Source organism: Eretmochelys imbricata, chromosome 2 (assembly GCF_965152235.1).
Source record: "Eretmochelys imbricata isolate rEreImb1 chromosome 2, rEreImb1.hap1, whole genome shotgun sequence".
NCBI classification, from domain to species: Eukaryota; Metazoa; Chordata; order Testudines; family Cheloniidae; genus Eretmochelys; species Eretmochelys imbricata.
The window spans coordinates 81161421-81182551 of NC_135573.1; the positions used below are offsets into that span (position 1 = coordinate 81161421).

A 21131-nucleotide genomic window follows, 5' to 3' on the forward strand; every position below is an offset into this window, starting at 1 on the left:
ATAGATAACACTGGAGAACATTTACTCTGGAGATATAGCTCCTGGCTAATTGTGCAATTTTCGTATCATTTACCTACTCTTCACCTATTGATTGCCATCTCAGTACGAAGCCTTTGCATTGCTTTGATTGATTGTCATCAGTTCCCCTCTTTCCTGTAAATTCCTTTCTTTGCTCCATTGTCTCCTACAGCACCTGCCCTTTCTTCTGTATTGCCTTTCTGTAGCTCCGCTGTATTATTTTTAATTGTGATAGTGCTTGACATGTGCGGGGTTCCAAACAGTTCCTACCCTGAAGAGCATACCCTTTCTTACAATGCTCTTCACCCTTATTCTCACCCTTGAATACTCCAGGGTCATGTCCCTTCCGCCTTCTGTTGTCCTCAAAACCCTTCATCTTACCTCCCTCTACTCTGTTTCCATTATTCTTCTTATCCTTCTGCTAACTTATCTCCTCCTTTCCGGCATCACAGATATTCATCTCATTTCCCTCTGTCTCTCATTCTCCTGGATGCTGGTAACAGCTGTTCGACATAATTACAGCCCTATATACCTACATTCTCCTATCTTAGCCAGTCCTACCTCCTGCCCTACCCCTCAAGCTTTGCTCCTCTAACCTTGTTTCTGACAGCTGCCTCTCTCATGCCCTACTTCCCTTTTCCTGCCCCCTCTGGGATTTTTACTCTTATCTAGCTCTCTGCCTGACTAATATAACTCTTGCAAATTCCATCTCCCCACCCTCACCCTTCCCTGGCTATCTCTGTGGCTGCCCTGTTTTATGGTGTTCTCTCCTTCTCCCACTTCCCTGCCCAGAAGGCTGCAGTGCATCCTCTCTCCCTTGGCTGTTATCTGTCTCCTTCCTCCTCCTCTTCCATCTCCACCTATGAATTACACGTGATTTTGATTTTCTTGTCCATATAATATTTCATATGACTGTCATTTCTCCTAGCAGCTCCTTTGCACATTTGTGTGCTTAAGTACTCTTCTGCATTTGGGGCAGGGATAGCTCAGTGGTTTGAGCATTGGCCTGCTAAACCCAGGGTTGTGAGTTCAATCCTTGAGGGGGCCATTTGGGATCTGGGGCAAAAATTGGGGATTGGTCCTGCTTTGAGCAGGGGGTTGGACTAGATGACCTCCTGAGGTCCCTTCCAACCCTGACATTCTATGATTCTATGATCTCCGCCTACCTCCCTCCTCTCCTCTTGGATATTATACATGTATTTAGGGGCCATATTGACAGTATCCGACAAAGTCCTCAACTCCCTTCTTCACACTCCCACCTTTCATTGTATCCTCTTTTTTCCAAGTCTCCAGCTCTACTTCTTGAATCCCTCAGCCAAACCCCCTAGCTTCTAGTGGGCCTGATTCAGAGGCAATCGAAGGAAAAGGGAGATTGTCCATTGACTACTTTGAACACTGAACCAGGCCCAGTCTGATTAGATCCCTTTCTTATCTTGTCCTTCTCTCTTATCGTCAACCGCTCTCTGTCCTCTGGCTCTTTCTCTCCATCTTCAAGAACACTGTTGTTTCCATAACTAAGAAACACACCCTCTCTTTTCAGGTGTCACCCCATCTGTCTCCTCTCAGGACAAACAGCATGTCAGAGATAGAGCAAGGAATTGAACCTGGGAGTTCTAGAATGTAGAAAGTATTATTATTTTTCTTCTAGCTACCACTAAGCTGATATATAAAATTACATTTATTTTACTTTTTTCCTTCACTGCCATCCAGAGATGGACTGTCTGATCTAGAAAATATCCACGTGTTTTCTCTTCAGCATTTTTGAAGAGGTGCTTATGGTGGGTGCCAGTTTAAAATGTATACAGTACCCCATATCGCCTTTAAAGTTTACTGAAAGTATATGCAATCCAAAATATCAGCACAGCCGTAGTTTAGAATAATGCTTTAAAACATCTTGATGAAGTAAAGGAGATCAAATCATATCCTGGTGCTAGAACAAATGGCATATTGAAATAAATAAATCACATTTGCACCAAAGCTACCAGCTGATAACTTTTCCATTATTATATTCTGTGTCACAATTGTCAATGTTAGGGATTAGTTATATACTTTAAAGATTCTTTTTTTCTAGGGTTTAACTAACTTTATAAATATGTCAGTTTTATCTGACAGTTTTATCTATTCCTTGTAAGTTTGTAGTACTAAAAAGAATAAAACCAATTGTTCAAGTCAGATATTTTTTGTACTGCACCTAGCACAATGGAGTCCAAGTCCTTGACTGGGGCTCCTAGGTGCTGTGGTCATACAAATAAATAATAAAGATAGGACTGAGTCAGGAACTGAGCAATAATGATCGAGGCTTGTGGCATTTCCTGGAGATTAAAGATCAGTGGGGAGGAGTTCATTGCTCAAGGATCATTAAATCCAGCTGGTCAATAATCCCAAAATAGAGCCCTGCTCTAAAATTACTATTGCCCTACAATCTGAAAATGAAAATAAAAAACATAGATGTATAGATCTTTGTTTTTAACTTGGTGATGTAATTCCAGTTGGTAGGTACAGGGCATTTTTGTAGGATTAATGTCCTGTTCACTGGCCAGGTTGCTTGAATCATCTCTGTACATTCCATTCAGCTTAGAACATAAAATAGCAAATGTTTTTTCTCATCTGACTGTTACATGCTTGGTGCTCTAGGTCAGTGGTCCCCAAACTTTTTACCTCGTGCCACCCCTTTACTCCTGTCTGCACCCCTTTCCCCCTCCCCCCCAATCAGGTTGGCAGCTGGGGCGTGGAACAAGGCCACGGTTGGGGCTGAGGCTGGAATTGCAGCCGGGCTGGGAGCCGGAGGCAGAGACTGGGGCCACAAATGGGGGCAGGTCTGTGGCTGGGAGCGGTACCACAGCCGGGCTTGGGAGAAGAGCCGTGGCCGAGCCGTGACTGGGGGCATGTCTGGGAGCAGGGCCAGGAGCTGGGGCCGGAGCAGAGCTGGGGGCAGAGCGGGGCTGGGTGGCGCCCCCTCCCCGCCTCCTCTAGGGGCTGGTCTGGGCCCCGCCTTGCCCACCAAACATTCCTTCACACCCCCTTAGAGGGCCGCACCCCACAGTTTGGGGACCACTGCTCTGGGTGTACTGCATTCTTAGCTTTTGCAAGGAGTGTCTGGCTATATACAGCATGAGGAGAGAAAAGTGCATTGCTAACATGGCAGCTCCAACCTGAGGCCGGGAAGCAGTGCTTTGAAAAGCCAGATTCATGTCCTTGGTACACATGACAATGCTGCCATGGCTTGGATCTGATCCAGAAGGTATGGGGAAGCTTTTGCTGGAGGGTTAGTGCAGGATGTATTCCCTAGCAGGGCAGGGGAAACAGTTCACAGGCAGAAGGAAAGAGGAATTTCATGAACCACAAGCTTAAAGGCTCTGGGTTTGATTCTTCTCTCACACTGGTTTTATGCTGGCACAACTCCTTTGATTTTATTGGAGTTATTCCTGACTTACATCAGTGTAAGTGAACAGAGAGTTAGGCTCTCTGACTCCTTCTGCTTAGTCCCTGAATCCTGATTCCAGATCCTAGCTAATCCATAAAGGCCCTTCTGTAGAAGTCAGACACAGCAGTATGGAGTCAGACAGCCATTATGAGTGGTGAGAAAACTGTGGCAGGTGAAAGAGTCTTTCCTACAAGCAGCAAACATTGCAAGCCCCAAAAGACTTTCAAAACATTTAGGGTCAGAGTGAAATGATAAAACTAATCCAAGGAGCATTGTCCATCAACACTGAACTCCCTTCCAGAGGAGCTGAGAATAACTACAAACCTCATCACCTTCAGGACAAAATGTCAGATCCCACCTTTTGCAATAAGTTTTCCAAAAACATCATAGCAACAGCAATGTTCTAAAAAAACCTAACTAACTAGACCATTGGTTCCCAAACTGCGGGATGCGCCCCCCCTGGGGGGGGGCGTGAAGAAATTTCAAGGGGGGCACGAGGCTGCCTGGCCCTTGAGCTTCCGGCGTGGGCAGCACAACTTGCTTGGTAAGGGGGCAGGGAGCAGGGGGAGAGGGTTGGATAAGGGGCAGGAGGTCCTGGGGGGGGGGCAATCAGGAGACAGGGAGCAGTGGGGGTTGGATAGGGGGTGGAGTCCTGGGGGCTCCCGGGAGGGGGTGGTCAGGGGACAAGGATTGGGGGCATTGGACGATGGTAAAGGAGGGGTGGGGGCCATGAGGGTTTCTTGAAAATTAAAAAGGGGGCGCGATGCCGAAAAGTTTGGGAACCACTGAACTAGACATCTTCCTCTGTTTAGTAGGTAGGAGAGAAACGGGCAAGATGGGTCAACTGATTGTGTAGGTCACCTGGCTGGATTTATGTAAAATTGTCCAACGGCACGAGTGCGGTAAGAATAGATACACCATCACTCTTCACCAATGGCTAGCAGGGCAGGCTGAGACGGTTAGTAGTTTTGGGCCAGACTCTGATTCCAGCTGGTGTCAATCTGGAGTTAGTCGATTGTAACAGATCAGAAAATCTAACCTATTGTGCAAATCTCTATGCTCCTTCCCTGCCTTCTGCCATCCATCTTTTGGTATGTAAAAGTTCAAACCACTTTATGAAGTGTCTTGTGATTTATGAAACGGTTGAAACTTCTCATGCAGTTACCAATGATCCTAATTGCTAACAGCTATAAAAATAGCTATGTCAGAAGGTAGCTGGCCCTTTGAGATCTTTTCTTAAACACTCCAGCCATCAAAACAACAATGTTAAGACAACATAATAGAAACATTAAAAAAAAGTAAAAAAAAAAAAGAGACCATACTAGTGCAAGAGAGCACAACCCTTCTCTTCCTTCCAGTGTCAGGTATTCTCTTGAGAGGGGAGCCTCAACACTGAAGACTTGCCCCGTTCACCAAATACATTTGGAGTCTAAAGTCCAATCTAAGCAGAAGTCAGCCATGACCAGTTGTTATTGCTTAATTCCATAATAGGTGCTGCATTCCTCCATAGAGAGTCCGTTACATATGCTGAAAATTCTGCTTCTGGTGTCCTTCCAAAATGTGGACACAAACACAGCTCCTTGATACACAGAAATGCGTTCCTCCATGGAAAACAAAAATCAGAGAAAAAGGAAAACAATCATTCTACATCAATAGCAAAATCCTCACAGTCATTACGTAATACTGATACTGCATACCCCTGACATACTAATTAATCAACCATACTTTTGGTCCAACTCTTGGTCCAACAGCCATATTCTTGGTCCGCCCTGTACAATAATCTTTCCAATTCCCACCATATCATGAGCTAACACACATTTCAGCATCCCCTTACTCCTTCACAATTTTGTCCTGAACTTACTCCTGACAGCCTCTGGGCCTATGCACTGGGCTCCTCCCCCACCTTCAGAGGAGAGAGGCCCAATCCAAACTCAATCCATGTTAAACTTGGATGTGCCTCCATGACTTCCTCTCCTTCGCCAGCACTCTCCCATCCCTCTGTACTGATGTCTGCTGTTGTTGCTCTTCTCCCCCAAATAACGTGGCATAATAAACCTGGATCACATCCAGCATCTCCTCTGGGTCTATCTGGTATACCTCCTTTCTATGTTCCTCAGTCCCAACATGTCCCAAGCTGCCTTCCTCTCCTTTCTGTAGGCAAAAATCTGGTGCCAATTGGTCTTCACTCTTACAGCAGCTATTTTCCCTTTAATTTATTCTTAACCCTGACATGAAGGCTCCTGATATTCTTCTCCCCATTCTTTAGATTATCACTCTTACCCTGACTTTGGACTCCCTTTGCTAATATTGTTGTTTCCTGCATTAACCAATCCTCAATCAAATTTAGAAGAAACTGTATTGTTTCTAAAAAAGAATTGTTACTTTCTTTATGTCTGCAGCGGTTAAAGAAACAGCCACCACACACTGCCAGTGCCCTTTACCTCATACCGTCCCATAGTGCTTCTAAACACTCTGCATCAGAGAGTTGTTACGAAAGCAGAGGTCAGCGTCCCTCTGAATTGGCAGCTGAATAGCCATTAGGAGATCCAAAGGCATAAACCCAATGCCTTTCAGTATAAGTTTCTATATTAAGAGATCTCTTTCTGGCATTGGTGTTGTTAGGGAAATGTATAGAAAATGGACCATATGCATCCATGCCTAGCTCCAATTAGTTGTCCCTGTACCCATACTTCCCTTCCCCCACCCCACACTCTCACACTTGGCCTCCTGCCCTAACTGTTGGCCACCATCCCTTCCTCTCAGTCGCTTCAAGGTCTCTGCAAAAGACAACACCAACCACACAGCATCTCACTTAGTAGTGGCAAACGCAGCATCTGATTGCAACCCTTAGCTGTCATTGTCCTTTTCCGTGCTAGGGGCCTAAGCTCCTGAGAAGACCCATGCAGTTCCTTGCTCTGCTGCTGCATTCATACCACACCGACCTTTGCAGCTGTCCTACCGTCCCAGAGAGCCCGAGCAGTAGAATTGCCTGAGTTAGCCCTGTCTTCCTGAGACCTCGATTTTTTAGTAATCCTCCTCTTTTGCTTGGGAGACTTTTGTTCCCTAATCAGGCAGATTATCCTGTTTGTCCAGTTGATCCGCCTTCTCCAATCCCACTCCTTCCTTGTCCTCCTCTTCAAAATCCACTCTGGTTCGTTCCAACCCGCTCACTTTCCTCTGCTCTATGTCCACATCCCCATCTCTCCTCAGTGCAGCTCTCAATCCAAGCGCCATATGAGCAGTGACTGCCTTCACCACCAGCTCCATACTAGGCTTTCCTCTAGGCACTAGTGACTCATCAGGCACCTGGGATGCTGGTCACTGCACCCCAGGCCTCTGTTGTTCCTCTGGCACTGCAGACATCATCCACATCAGCTGTTACTGCCAGTTCTCGTGACTCACCCTCCACCACCAGGTATGAAAGGGTGTGCCCAGCTTGTGTCCCTATCCTCCCTCCGCATTCCCTGCTCCGCCTGGTTCCATTGGTCTTCCTGCTCCACTATGGAATTTGCTACAGTCACGATGCTCAGTGAAGCCCGCCCAGATCCTGTGGCTGTTACTGCTGTACAGCTCTTTGCCTTCTCCAGGGTCTTTTCCCCCAACCTCTCCAAACTATTGGCCCTTCTGAATCCCAACATCCTCCTCTGTCCTCTAACCTGCTCACTGCTCTCAGAAGTCTTCTGGTTTACTAGTTGTAAGAACTCCTCCTGGTAGGGTGGGCTCCCCAGAGAAGCCCTTCTCCCCACCCACAGACTCAAGAGGCAGGCCCCTTCTCTCCTGGCTCAGTCCTCCTGGACTGTCCCAAACTGCTCTCCATACCCTTCTCTTTGTGCCCTTGCACTACTACAACCCCTCCCAAAACCTTCTTCTGTCCTCTTCCCTTCTTCATCCTCCTTTTCCTTCCCATCCCTTGAATGAGAGCCTTCCAGAAGAGAACCCTGCAAAGCCCCTGGGTCTCAACCCTAGAGCTGCAGAGCCTCCAGACTCAATAGCCATCTTGCCCACATCCATAGCTGACCCTCTGAAGGGGTCAAAGGCTCAGCCTACCTCTGACAGATTCCACAAGGGGGAAATGAGGCAACTCAGGTTCTCCTGGGAATAGTTAACTCACAGAGTAATATGGATGCAGCGTAGTTGTAGCTGTGTTGATCCCAGGTAGGTGAGGTAATATCTTTTATTGGATCAACTTCTGTTGATGAGAGAGACAAGCTGAAGAAGGGCCCTGTGTGGTTTAAGAGGTTGTCTGTCTCACCAAGGAAGTTGGTCCAATAAAAGAAATTACCTCACCCACCTTATCTCACTGAGAAATTTAGAGGCAATTAATTAGACAAAGAAGTACTTGAGCATGCTAAAAGGCTAAGGACCTCAGTTAGAGGGAGATTCCTGAGGAGGGGAGTTTCCAAGGAGCCTGAACCAAGCAAAAACTGTGTCCTAGGGTAGAGAGCCTGAATTAGGTGGAAGCCATGCTTGCAGGGCAGGGAGATTGAGCTAGACAGAATCTATGCTCCTGAGCAAGGGAACCTGAGCCGAACAGAAGCTGAGTTCCTAGGGAAAGAAGCCTGGATAAGCAGAAGGCAAACTCCTAGAGCAAAGAGCCTAAAGTGGGAGCCTGGAAGGAATGCTTTTGGAGAGGGGAGAACCCTAGTGGGAGAGTGATAGCAGGCACACAGCCCAGCCAACCCCATTAGTATTTGGAGCGGTCCTTGGAAGAACCTCCATGAACCATGATGTCAGAGGAAAACTCCACCCAGGCAGCATCAGGAGACCAGAGGCGAGAGCAATTAGAGGCAGTACCTGGATGGAGCTGAATGCTGAACTCAGGACAGCTGACAGCGAGTGCGTCAGCTTGGAAGCTGAGCTCGGAAGGTGTGATGTGTGCGCCTGTGTGAAGCTTTCTGTTAAACAAAGCAGAGCCTCTGGGGAAGTGCTCTCTAATACCCAAACCAGGTTTGGACTTGTTTATACTCTGGGTAGAGGGAAATCAAGGCAGGATTCACCTGCAGTGCTGCACCCAATCATAAGGTGATTGCCAGGGTGACTTTCCACTCCTTCACAAGCTAGTGCTAAACTAATTAAGTACACTGAGTGTGACAGATCCAGGACACACATACTAGCGAACTTATGTCTGCAGGATTTTGTGAGGGAAAGAAAACTGCATCGGAGCTCTGATGTGTTTTTCTGTTTAAATATCCTCCTATGTGGCACTGAGCACTCTCAGCAGCACTAGTGTGCCATCGCTTTGCTCAAACGTCTTTGCTGCCTTCTGCATGGGCCAGGAATTAATGGGTTGTCTGTACCCTCTCTCCCCTACTGTCCCCATGCAAGGCAGTGATAATTCGGCCCTTGACGTGGGGTGTCATTGAGATACTGGCTGTGTTCCTAGGCTTGAGACCCAGGGAGATCATTACTGTTAAGTGATGTCTGTCTGTACTTTAACTGTTCAACTGTACTATTTATATTGTGTAGCATCCCTATTTTGCTATTCTGTCTGCCCAGGATGTTGCTGTACATGTCTAATAAATGCTATTATAGCCCTCTGAGGGCATCATCTTTAAGGGGCATCATCTCAAAGACATATCACAGCAAGAGAATCTGTATCTGAGGTGCACATCTGTCAGGCCCCACTAGCTGATTAGAGAAGAGCGTGTTTGAAACATAGATTGTCTTCAAGACAAATTGGGGGATTTTGTCTGAGCCAGGTGTCCTTGTGAGACTCAGACCAAGTACATGCTGCCTGAATATGATCTTGAAGCATTGGTGGGAGGGGTTTGTATATGAAAATTAGCTTTTTAAAATCAAATTTTAAAATCATCTAGTGTGAAGAAAGACTCATTCTGATTCTAAGTATCAATTTTGTAAGGTCTCAAATTCAGCTTACAGCCCTGTAAGCATCCATGACTTCAATACACACAACTGGGATTTTTTAAGTTAATTTGATTTTAAGTGAAATGTTAATGTTAAAGATGACAACTGATAAAAGCTCTGCGACACAAACCCTCTCTCCACTGATGTTTAACTATGCTCGGAAAGGGTTGCTCAGTTTGTACTTTAATGAATGCCCCAGACACAGACCACTGAAATGTGGGATATGCTAATATGACGTATTTCAATATATTGTCATCATGTTTCCTGCATTGCTTCTCTTTGACTCTGATATCACTTCCTCTCTTCTTTGTCTTTGTCTTGTCCCCTCTCTTTGTCCCCCTCCTTTTACTTTCCCTTTCCCATCCCTTTTTATCCACTGTAGTTTCTCCTTGCTCCTTTCCCTTTCCTGTGTCTTTGCTGTTTCCCCGTCACCTTTCTAGCTCTTATCTCCTCTCTTGTAGAATGGTAGCATTTCTCGTGCAGCTCCCATACTGCTAAGTTTGGTCTTCTCCACACCCCGTGTTCTGCGCACAGTTGACAGCAAAGTGCTAATTAAGGGGAGCAGACAACCCAGTAGTATGGAAGATGTGTGAACAGCATGTTTCACATCTTGGGACTTAGAGGTAGCAGGGAAGGAGGTGGTCAGGAAACTGGCTGAAAACCAGGAAGTCCCACAATGGGACACTTGAGATGCATGGTTGAGACTCCATGATGATCCAGTCTTTGGCTTCTCTGCTGCGACTGGCAATATGGGTACCAATTGTCACTGTTTGTCACACTTAGTTGTGTTGTGGACTCCTTTTCACTGGGAACTGGACTAAGATCACCAACTCACATTACCTAGGCCACCAAGAGTCAACCGAGTATAATGACTTTCAGTCAGTACTGACATGGGACAGATTGGAAACAAGATAGGGCAGCTTATAGAGGCCAAGGTTTCTAACAAAGCAAATTAACCCTCTTGCCCCAACCTGGTTATAAAAGAATGACACATTGGTTTGAACTGAGAGCATGTGATATTTGTACTTGTTCTGGAACAGATTTCAGTCCTTTTTGTCTTAACAGAGGGAAACACCGCTCGCAAATGCTGCATTCTGGGCTGCAAGGAAAGGAAACCTGGCTCTTCTTCAGCTGTTGTTGAACAGTGGGCGAGTAGACGTGGACTGCAGAGACAGCGTAGGCCCTCTATACGTGCATGCCAAGAATATATGCTTTACATCACTTTACACAGCCCTCTATGGCATTAGTGATTTTACTACAATCATTTGAGTGTCTTATGTTGCTTAAGCAAGATTTAAAACCTTTAGCAGCTATGAAAGCAAGTTTCAAAGCTGAGTTGTAACAACGTGATGAATTATATCAATCGCCGGTTTTGGATGCGGTTAAGAAATTTGTGAACATCCAAAAACCTATCTGTTAATTATTTCTTTGTTGCACTAGCTTTGCACTAGTGTAAATAATTCATGAGGTGCAGAGCAATGCAGAATCAGGCTTAATAAGATTTCTTAGTGAAGATAAGCCCAGATACCCTGCAAATATGTATGTGATTCTTTTCTCTATGGATGGTCATAACTTTTATTTCAGAGTAGCAGCCATGTTAGTCTGTATCCGCAAAAAGAAAAGGAGGACTTGTGGCACCTTAGAGACTAACAAATTTATTTGAGCATAAGCTTTTGTGAGCTACAGCTCACTTCATCGGATGCATTGGCATAGGTGGGAATTAGATATGAAATTAGAAATGGGCTGAAATCACAAATGCCCTGTGTCCTGTTGCTTCTGCATAGCATATACATACAAGGAGTGGGCTGTACTTGGATTTCCAAAAAGGCAGAGAAAAACAAGGTTAAGAGATTACCTGAAATAGAACGAGTACTTTGTGCTTAGTTAAAAATGTGAGCTGTTGAGAGACACTGCCACACATTGGATGATTTTAGTGCCACACTGGTCTATAACACAAACCTAGCCAACTTCGCTCGCCTTGACAATAGCTTGGGGAAGATTTTAGCACAAAAGGGAGTTAGGTACTTAACTCCCATTGACCTTGAAAGATGGATCTTACTGCCCTTTTGCCTTTCAGAATCTCCCGTGTTGTATTCTAGGGATCAGTCCTGTGTGTGTTTTTTCCCAAGTAGAATTTTGCATGTGGAAGGATGGCGAGATCAGGGTGAGAGTCAAACTGGAAACAGATGGAATGTGAAGAAATCAGAACAATTATTGGTTAATTAATTTTTATCAAATTGGTGCTTAATTTTGATCCAGGTTTATGCAAAACACTGAGAATCTTGCTAACTCGATTAGGCCTTTGTTTACTATAACAGAACTACAAGTTTTCTAGACTAAAATATTTTAATGTGATGTAGGGTACATGCTCTTTCACTAGTAATGTCTCACATTTGCAAGCATGATCAGTACATACATTTTTCAGAAGGGGGGTGAATTTCATCCCTATGCAAATGGCCTCTGCACAACACGTACACCGCTCTTCTATTCCACGAGGCTTAAATTGAATTTAACTAGTGCATTGAGCTTGTGTGGGTGTCCTTTGCACAGGGTTGAATTCTACCCACAAAGTAGATTTCTGGCTATGGAAGTATATTTGATATAATTTCAAATACTATAGCATTTAAGACAGTGTGATCTGGTGATTAATGCAGGAATTAGGCATCCGGACAACTTGGGTTCTATTCATGACTTTGTCTCTGACCTCACTGTGTGACATTGGGCAATACCATTCAGCTCTATGTGTCAATTTCCTCCCCTATGAAGTAGGGTAATGATGCTAATCTATCTTTGCAAAGCTCTTTGAGATTCCCCGACAAAAAATTGTATTTTAGTGAAAGGTATTATTGATTATTATTTATTAATAGGGGCCATAACACGAGATCATTGCATAGTAATTATATCCTACTTGGGCTACACTGTTAAGCTCTGATCGTGCAATGGGCTCAGTACAGAGGGAAGCTTGTTGTAGGATTGGGCTTAGCACTGAAGGCAAGTGTGTGAATGTTTGTTGCTGTAACTACTTTTATTTATTTGATTGATTCTTCACTTTTCAAAGGATTTTAAATGGCAAATGTTTAACTTTTTTTTTTTTAAGGTAATTTGTTGCCCCACAATTATATAAAGGGGAGAACAGTTTTTGTTCTCTGGGGAAATTATAATCAGTTATCATGAGTATCCCCCCCAGTTATGCTGAGAAGTTGTTTGTTTTAGGCAGGCTGATTTATTATTAGAGGTAATAGTCTAACATACTGATTTGTTTTCCCTTATGCCCAGCTTGGCACAACAGCTCTGATGGTAGCTTCTCACTATGGCCACATAGAATGTGTGAGGGAATTGGTGTTACAAGGAGCAGACATCAATCTGCAGCGAGAGGTAAGGAACGTTCTGCATTTAAAAAAAGAGATTGCAAAAGCAACCATTACTGACTGGAATGATAGAAACCATAGAGGAGTATTACCAATTGCTTATCTGTTTGTTGCTATGCAGTATACGTACAAACAATATCTATTCGGTAGATTCTCCTGAGAATACATAGGATTTCAGAATTTTAAATTGAAAAATGAGGTGCAGGATCTACTTCTAATAATCCATCAAGAGTTTCTAGTGCACCCAGTTTGTGTAGACCACTTTCATCCCTACTGCAACCCCATTGCACCAAGCATGCACTGACCATTCTATTCATTGTTGCAGTAACATGCAGATTTCAGAAAGTGATTAATAAGGAGAGGTCGCCTGCCATTAAATTAAAGAGACTAGCCATAAAAATGGAGTTGGCAGAGTTACCCCAGGAATTATTCTGGCCCAGTGTGCTTTGTAATATGTTCATCTCAGTTGGCAGCAATAGACTTTTTCACACATCTAAATCACACCTTACTTTGTGAGGACAGGACACGGTTGCCTCCAGTTTGTTTGTAGAACATTCATTATAACTTTAAGTCAGGGTTGGCGTTTGTGAACGTCCCATCAGTAGCAGCATCTGTAGTCATTCTGATTTGTAGGATGTCTAGACATACAACAAAATTGCTCTGTTGGCTAAGGGTCCTGAGAGAGAATAGTAATTTAACAAGAGTTTGCAGTAATGTTGGCTGACTGCAGAATAAAGTGATAGCTCAAAATAATGGCACTGTTCTCTGCACTGTAATGATAAGTGTATACATTTCTAACCGCTCTTGGTTACCTGGAACTAAGACATAAATCCCCTGCTGACATCTGGAAATTATTGCCTCAACGAATGTAATAGTCGATATCATCAGTTTTCTGGAATTGATTTAACCAGTATAAAATTGCTCTATTAGTGATTACGGGTAGACTTTCAATAAGGTCCCAATCCAGCAAAGCACATAAGCACAAGCTGCTGCAAAAGTAACACCAAAAGGACAGGAACGATCTGAACTACAAGCTTTTTTGAACTCATTTTTGTGCATCACTTTGGATACGTTAACTGGGCCAGGCAGCGAATAAAGAAACAGAAAGGAACAGAATCCCTCATAGGGTAAAATTCACCCTTGTGCACAGGGTTCCTATGATGACAGGAATACAGTAGACCCTAGCTGAAGTTTAAACCCTGCATTAAAGACTTAGAGCCTTATCTTGCAAATAGATCCACATACTCAGACTTGTACTCTTGCAATCCTATTGGAGTCAGGGGGACACCGCATAGGAGGAAGGGTCCATATATGTGGCTCTGTTTTGCAAGACTGGACCCTTGAATGATACATAGAGCCATGTAAAGGCTTTCTGCACTGGTATGAATTTCCACATGTAGCTCCCTTTTTTCTGCCTCTCCAGATGAGATAAGAAAGTCACAAGCAAGGAAGGCAAGAGTTTCTGGGGATAATGATGCTAACCTTCCTTTGTAAAGTGCTTTTGAGATCTACTGATGAAAAGTGCCATATAAGTGTGATATACCAGGGTACAATCCAGACTAATGAGCTGCTGTGTCACCCCTACTCTTCAACCCTGGGTGCCTTACAATGCTTTGCTGAAGTAGCTCCCACCTGGATGGCTCACAAACAGCCTTCCAGCGTGCAAGCCACACCCTGTGTGTCTGTGTGTAACTGCAGTCTGCCAGCCACATTTGGGTTACACTCTGCCTCTCACCAGCCTAGGTTGGGTGACCCCAACACACCCCCAGTTCCAGATTTCCCCCCCAGACTTGTATATTCTGTACCACCCAGCCCCCTCCTGGATAGTAAAAAATATTTTAAGTCCATTATTCCTTTAAGGGAACAGTATGCCAGCTTATTATGAATAGTTATTCAGACACTTCAATTCTAATATACTGGATTAGATAAAAGCGTAAAACAAGTTTATTAAGAGAGAGGTTTTAAGTGAGTGCAAGTAATGAGGAATGAGTGTCAGAAATGGTTACAAGAAAAATAAAGATAAGACATTCACTAATATCTAACTTAAACTATATCAGATTCAAGCAAAGTTTCTCATGCATGCTTTCAGCAGTAGCAGTCTTACTGACCAAATCCTGTAGGTCAGGATCCCTCCCCCAGAGCATTTCCAGCTGGAAGCAAGGCAACAGACACTGTGTGGAAGGGGACTCCATGCTGTTCCTTTGCTAAAATGTAGATTCCCCCCCCCCCTTTTTTTTTTTTCCCCTGACCTCTTTCCTGCCAAAAAATGGCCACTTAGCAGGTAATGGTCCATCAGCATTGTTTACATCTGGCTGAGACAGCAGTTTACCCATTGTCTCCGAGAAACTGGTCTTGCCTCTCCCCAGACTTCTCTGGAATGCATACTTTTAGTCACGATCTCAGCTTATGTTTATAACTTCACATGTAAAACTGCTACGTGCATTTTGCCATGTTATTATTGATCAGCAAATTATGAGGTTGTAAAGGAAATGATACCTCACAAGACATGGCTTGTACAAAATCGTTACAATAGTGTGTGGGGTGTGAACACAGGGGCGTATTCTGTCACAATAGGTATCAATAATAATAATGTTCTCTGGTAATTTTTGTATCTCAGAAATTTAAGTCTCAAAGGGTGGATTCTCACCTTGATTTATTGATATTTTGGTGACAGAACTAGGTGTGGAAAATATTTAGGCTTTGATTCTTCGCTGTATATGAGCTGAGTTTGACAGTGGGAGTTGATTCCCTGATTCAGGCCTGCCTGGCATCTGTGCAGGATAACATTGGCATAAGTTAGGGCTGTACAGGGGCAATGGTGGGGACCTTGCACTAGTGGAGGATAAATAGGGGAGCTCTGCTGTGTGATGCCCCCTCTGTTCTTATCTATACTCCACTCCCAGTACATCCCCTTGTTCCCCTTTCACAAGGGGTAGAGAGGTACCGGGTGCAGGATGTGGTGGGAAGTTCTCCTGTGCAGGAGGGATTCTCCACTGTCTATCTTTAGCCTGTTTCAAGCCACTTTGCTCTGTTTATGATGACTGACTGGACTGGAGAATCTGGTCGTGAATTTTTCGAAAAGAAAAATATATTTGGGGGGCAGAGGGAAGGTGAAGTAGGAGAAGGAATAGTCTGTAAAATATCATCAGTAGACATGGTAATTGTAATAGCCTTTAAGATTTAATCAGCTGGGATACAAATATTACCAGAGAATCGTGCTTACCTCACTTTGGGCTTTCTTGTCTCACTTGAACAGGACAAGAAAACGAGTAATATAGTAGAGGCTTCACCCAGAAGCCCATTTATGTGAAGGGAATGGGAAATATGGATTTTATGCAGATAAACAGAATGTGGGATAAACATCAGTAAGGATATGATTCTGTCACAGCTTCTGTGATTTTTCCGGGATCTCCAGGACTTGTTCTGGGGAAAGGTTGGAGCAGCTGTCGACCCCGGGGCTGCTGGAGCAGCGGCCACTGGAACAGTTGATTGGCGGCCGGCCCCAGGTGCAACAGGCCAGCGGCTAACCCCAGGCACAGTGGCCCTCTGGGGCTGGAACAGCAGTGGTCACCCTCTGCTGCAGGAGCAGTGCCAGGGCTGTAGCAGCTGCAAGCCCCAGCAGCACTCTGTTTGTGTGTGTCCCGGCCCCTCACCCCCGTGTCCTGTCTCCTCCGCTCCCCTCGGGATATTTTTTGTAAAAGTCGGGACAGGTTGGGGGCTTCCGTTAATTTTTGTTTATTGCCTGTGACCTGTCTGTGACTTTTACTAAAAATACTCATGACAGACTCTTAACCTTCAGACATTTCAGTGCAGTGAGATGAGAAATTACCTCCTCCCCTAAGTTCTGTTGTATCCTCTACAGCCCCAAAGATCGTCATGAGTCTGTCCAGCTATCATTCAGTTATTCAAGTTCAATCCATTTTAATTCTGTTTAAAAATGAAGTGCATACTTTATTCACATTTTATCCATGTTTGTTTGAAATGTGTTTCCTTTTTTGTTTACAGTCAGGCACAACTGCTCTGTTCTTTGCTGCACAGCAAGGCCACAATGATGTTGTGAGGTTTCTCTTTGAATTTGGTGCCTCTACTGAATTTAGAACTAAAGTAAGAGATTGGTCTGCTTTATTTCCAAAATTTAATTCTGCATTAATGGCTTGTTTCCTCTTGATCTGCAACATGGCATTACAGCAAGAGGATCATAAAATAATTTCCCTGCTTGCACATTTTCTAAGCTATGAGTAATACGGTCCTCTGGCAAAATGTTAATTCAAGGCTAGTTTTTATTGTCTAGGCTTGATAGCTTGAGGTTGGTACCATTTCTTTACAGTGTATATTTTCAGATTGTGAAAGCTGCAGTGAAGAGATCGGTCCCTCTCATGCTGTCCCATAATGAGAAGAAGAGGTCACCCAGTGAAATTGTTGACAAGTAAATTTAGAACAAATAGAAGGAATTAACACAGTGGTGAGTCTGTAGAATTCACTGCTGTAGGAAGTTAAAGTTAAGAAGCGCTGGTTAATCATGTTTATATATACTACATGGGTAGTATATGTGTGTTAAGAGGGGTAATTAAATCTGTTTGCTTGATGCTTTAGGATGATCATGGAAGAAATCAGGAAATCTTTTTCCCTTCATATTCAGCATTGCACTGGTGGCACTCTGTCTATTATTAAGGCAGCCTGATACTTTCTAAGACCTTGTTATAACTGCAAAACTTCCATTGTTTGAGCTGAACTCTTCCAGGCTGGGTGTCAGCCTCAGATCAAATATTTTTAGAAAATTTTAATCAGAACAGTTCAGCTGTTTCAAAGAATAAAGCTAGTGAAATTTTCTTTGCCGATGTTAAAATATTCTGATGAACTTTTCTTGAAAAGCTCTAGCCCCTCACCCCTATGCTTTAGGGTAGAGGCTTGCAATTTAATGGGATGGTAGCCTTACTATTAAGGATGCACCTTTTGCCATCCCATGGAAAATCCACCCAAATCTGGCCAAGTGGTAAGCTTTTGAAATATTGCAATTCATGCATGTTCAATAGAGATTTTAAGCAGCTAAACCCTCCAAAGATTCCATCCTCATTGAGGATGCTCCACCCTGTCCCAGCTCCTGTGTGACTGGACTGTGCATGCGTCAACCCCGCAGAGCAACTGAGCATGCTGCAGCCCAGAGCTGTGGGAGGCTCAGAAAGACTTTCCCTGTAATGGCTGCTCCAAGCCAGTGTGGTACATGGTTCCCTTGTTCTCCGTGACCTTTCTGCTGGCACTCAGGAAGCTGTCTTATTTGAATGCAATGGGGATGAAAGCTAGGCTGAGGGGGGAAGGAAAGGAGTAGATTGGGACAATGGGACTGGCTGGGCAAGGAGACTGGGACTAGGAGCTAAGGAGGGCAGGATTGGGAGATGGGCAGGGGAGGAGCACCCTGGGACCGGTTGGGTAAAGAAACAGGAAGCTGGGAGGGAGGCAGGTGAAGGTGGGACTGAAATCAGGTGGGAGGAGTGTTGGCAAAGGAGACTGGGTGCTGAGGAAATGGACTGGGACTAGGATCCAGAGTGTGAAATGGGCAATGGGACTGGGAGCCAGTTGGCAAGGAGGTGAGAATACGAGCAAGTGGGAAGCTGGAGGTAGGAAGGCAACTGCAACTGGCAGGACAAAGACTGGGACAAGGAGCTTGGGAGAAGATGAGGGGACAGAAACTGAGACTGGATGAGGAGCCAGGGAAGAGAGCTGGGACTGGGAGCCAGTCAGATCACACAAGGAGCTGGGAAGGAAGGAACTGGGAGTGGGAGTTGGATGGTGAGACTGGGACTTGGACTCTAAAGCTAGATGTGGAGACTGACTGGGATGATAAATCTGAGGAGTAGAGACTGGAACTGGCTAGGCAAGGAAAAAATGGGACTGTGACAAGCAGCCAGGGGTAGGGAAGAAACAGGCCTGGGACGAGGACAGTTTGGAAAGAACAAAGCAGAAGGGGTCAAGTTTAGGGGAAATGAGGTGAAAAGTCTGGACCCACTGGAGTACACTCCCCTCCACAGCTTGCAATGGAACCCCAGGTTCTCAAGTCTCACCATTCCTCTGCAGTCAGAAAATATCTGTGAAACCCACTGGCAAAGTGTGTATCTCATCCCCCTCTATTGCTGGTCTGCATAGGGTATGATAACTACTGCTATCAGTTCATATTTATTTAGGTCAGAAGGGACCATTATGATCATCTAGTCTGACCTCCTGCACAACGCAGGCCACAGAATTTCACCCACCCACTCCTGCAAAAAACCCTCACACCTATCTGTGCTATTGAAGTCCTCAAATCGTAGTTTAAAGACTTCAAGGAGCAGAGAATCCTCCAGCAAGTGACCCATGCCCCATGCTACAGAGGAAAGTTACTCCATTAGCTCAAGGGGCAGAGGTCTGTGCAGTGGATTTAAAGATTCCAACACAGCTGATGACCCATGTGTCATTATACTGACACCCACATGATGGAATTTGTTTCTACAGTTTGCTTTTCTTTAAATTTAGCAAAGTACACACACAACTCCATTAAAAGGACACTGTTACAGGGTTACAGTCAAGCACTCAAAAGTTAAGAAATGCCAGAATTCAGATTGTCTGTGGAACCTTAATTGGGCCCTTTGTGCATATGAATTACAATATATTTTTAAATACATGATCACTAGGATGCTTTAGGGGTCAACCCAGACCAATAAGGGATCATCACCACCTTCCCTGTAACCTTGTGTGCTGTGCTGCTTTGGCTCAGATCGCTGACATGAGAAGCATCCTCAGAGCACTGTGGCCTCACCCTGGCTGCCACCAGTTTGGTTACCCCTTCCAGGATGACCAACAGCTCTTCTAGCCCTGTCATGTCCACTCACAAAACCATACAAGTTTGCTGCTACTTTAAAAAAGAGACATTTCAGAGTAGCACCCGTGTTAGTCTGTATCAGCAAAAAGAAAGGAGTACTTGTGGCACCTTAGAGACTAAGGCATTTATTTGGGCATAAGCTTTCGTGGGCTAAAACCCACTTTGTGCCCTGCACCAGCCAGTTAGTTAAGCTGAGGATTTTACTCTTCAGTTTGAAACACTGCACTAGGATGGCTGTGTAATAAAGCAAGATTAAGTCTATTAGCAAAGAACAGCTATTTAAATGATACCAAGCGGAAGTAATTGGGATAGAAATGGTTACAAACAAGCAAAAGTAAAAATACATTTCTAAGACCCAAAGCTAACTTAGAGCCTTTGTTCCAAGCAGTTTTCTCACCACAGTTCTTCCAGTATGGCTGGCCACTCCTTAGCCAGGGCCCAACGTGCTTCATTTCTCAGTCTCCTCAGGTGAAAAATGCCAACATAACTTTGAAAGATATAAGCAGAGAGAGAAAAAGCTAATAGTCTTGCTGGAGGAGTGTAGCAAAGCCAAGACTCACTGTCATTGCGCCTCCTGCTGGTTGTCCTGGGAATTAGCTCTTTCCAGTCTAAGGAATGCCCCCTGCAGGCTAGTGTCTCACCTGCCGCTGGTCCCATGTCCCTCCCAGACCCCAGTGCCCTTTACCTTGAGGTTCTGCCCCAGTAGTACCCCCTCACTCTGGGTCCCCAACCCTCTAAACCCACCTTGCCTCAGTGGCTACTGCCAGTCATCATCTAGCCCCCTTTCACTGGGGCAGACTGCAGTCTATAATGGCTACTCATCATTCACAAGGGGGTAGGACCTGCTGCCTTTGTCTATTCTCAGGCTGACCCTCTGCAACCCCAGTACCTTTTCATAGGCCTTCATCAAGGCCTGCAGCACAGTGGTTTACCAGGCTAGAGCTCCCCATCTCCCTTTTGCCCTTCCCCAGCACTGCTCTGTTTCAAGTACCTTACTCCCAAGCTGCTAGCCCTTCCCACTCCAGGACTAGAGTAAGACTCCTTCAGCTCCTGGCCCACAGCCCTCTTATCAGGGCCAGCTGGGCCCTGTTTGAGCTGGCCACAGATTTGGCTGGTTCCCCAATCAGCCTAGGTTTGCTGCTTTCACTCCTTTTCCCCAGCCCTCTCCAGGGCTGCTTTTATCCCCTGTTCTGCAGGAGTGGGGCAGCTGCCCCACTACAAGGAGGCAGGAAGGTTTCCTGGAAATGCAGTTTCCACCCTTGTTCAGTGTGTTAAGTGGCCATCCCCACACTGATTTTCCTGATGGCTTGGTCTGCCTTGCATGTAGATGTCATTTCATTGTCTCTCCTTGCTCAGTTTACATTGGAGACACATTCAGGCAGGTGGAACCCACATTCCTTTGTCTGGGACAGTGTGATTTAAGCCCTGGCTGCCAAACACCTTTAAGAACATATTTCCAGCACACATTAATAATTTTTCATATAGCACCCCTACATACTCCATGCAGTAATACTAAAGACCAGTGTATTGCCAGTTCACATATGATACCTTACATGATACATTTTAGATACAGATTATCACAGTGAGTTGGGGTACACTGAGT

General features: G+C 44.8%; 1 protein-coding gene across 1 annotated transcript in view; it reads left to right on the top strand.

Annotated features, from left to right (window-relative positions):
• ANKRD29 (ankyrin repeat domain 29) overlaps positions 1–21131 on the top strand; it is a 40138-nt gene that overhangs the window by 1406 nt on the left and 17601 nt on the right. The window contains exons 2-4 of the mRNA XM_077809047.1: positions 10373–10483; positions 12584–12682; positions 16681–16779. Of these exons, the coding sequence (XP_077665173.1) occupies positions 10373–10483; positions 12584–12682; positions 16681–16779 (309 nt within the window). The remainder of the gene's footprint in view (positions 1–10372; positions 10484–12583; positions 12683–16680; positions 16780–21131) is intronic.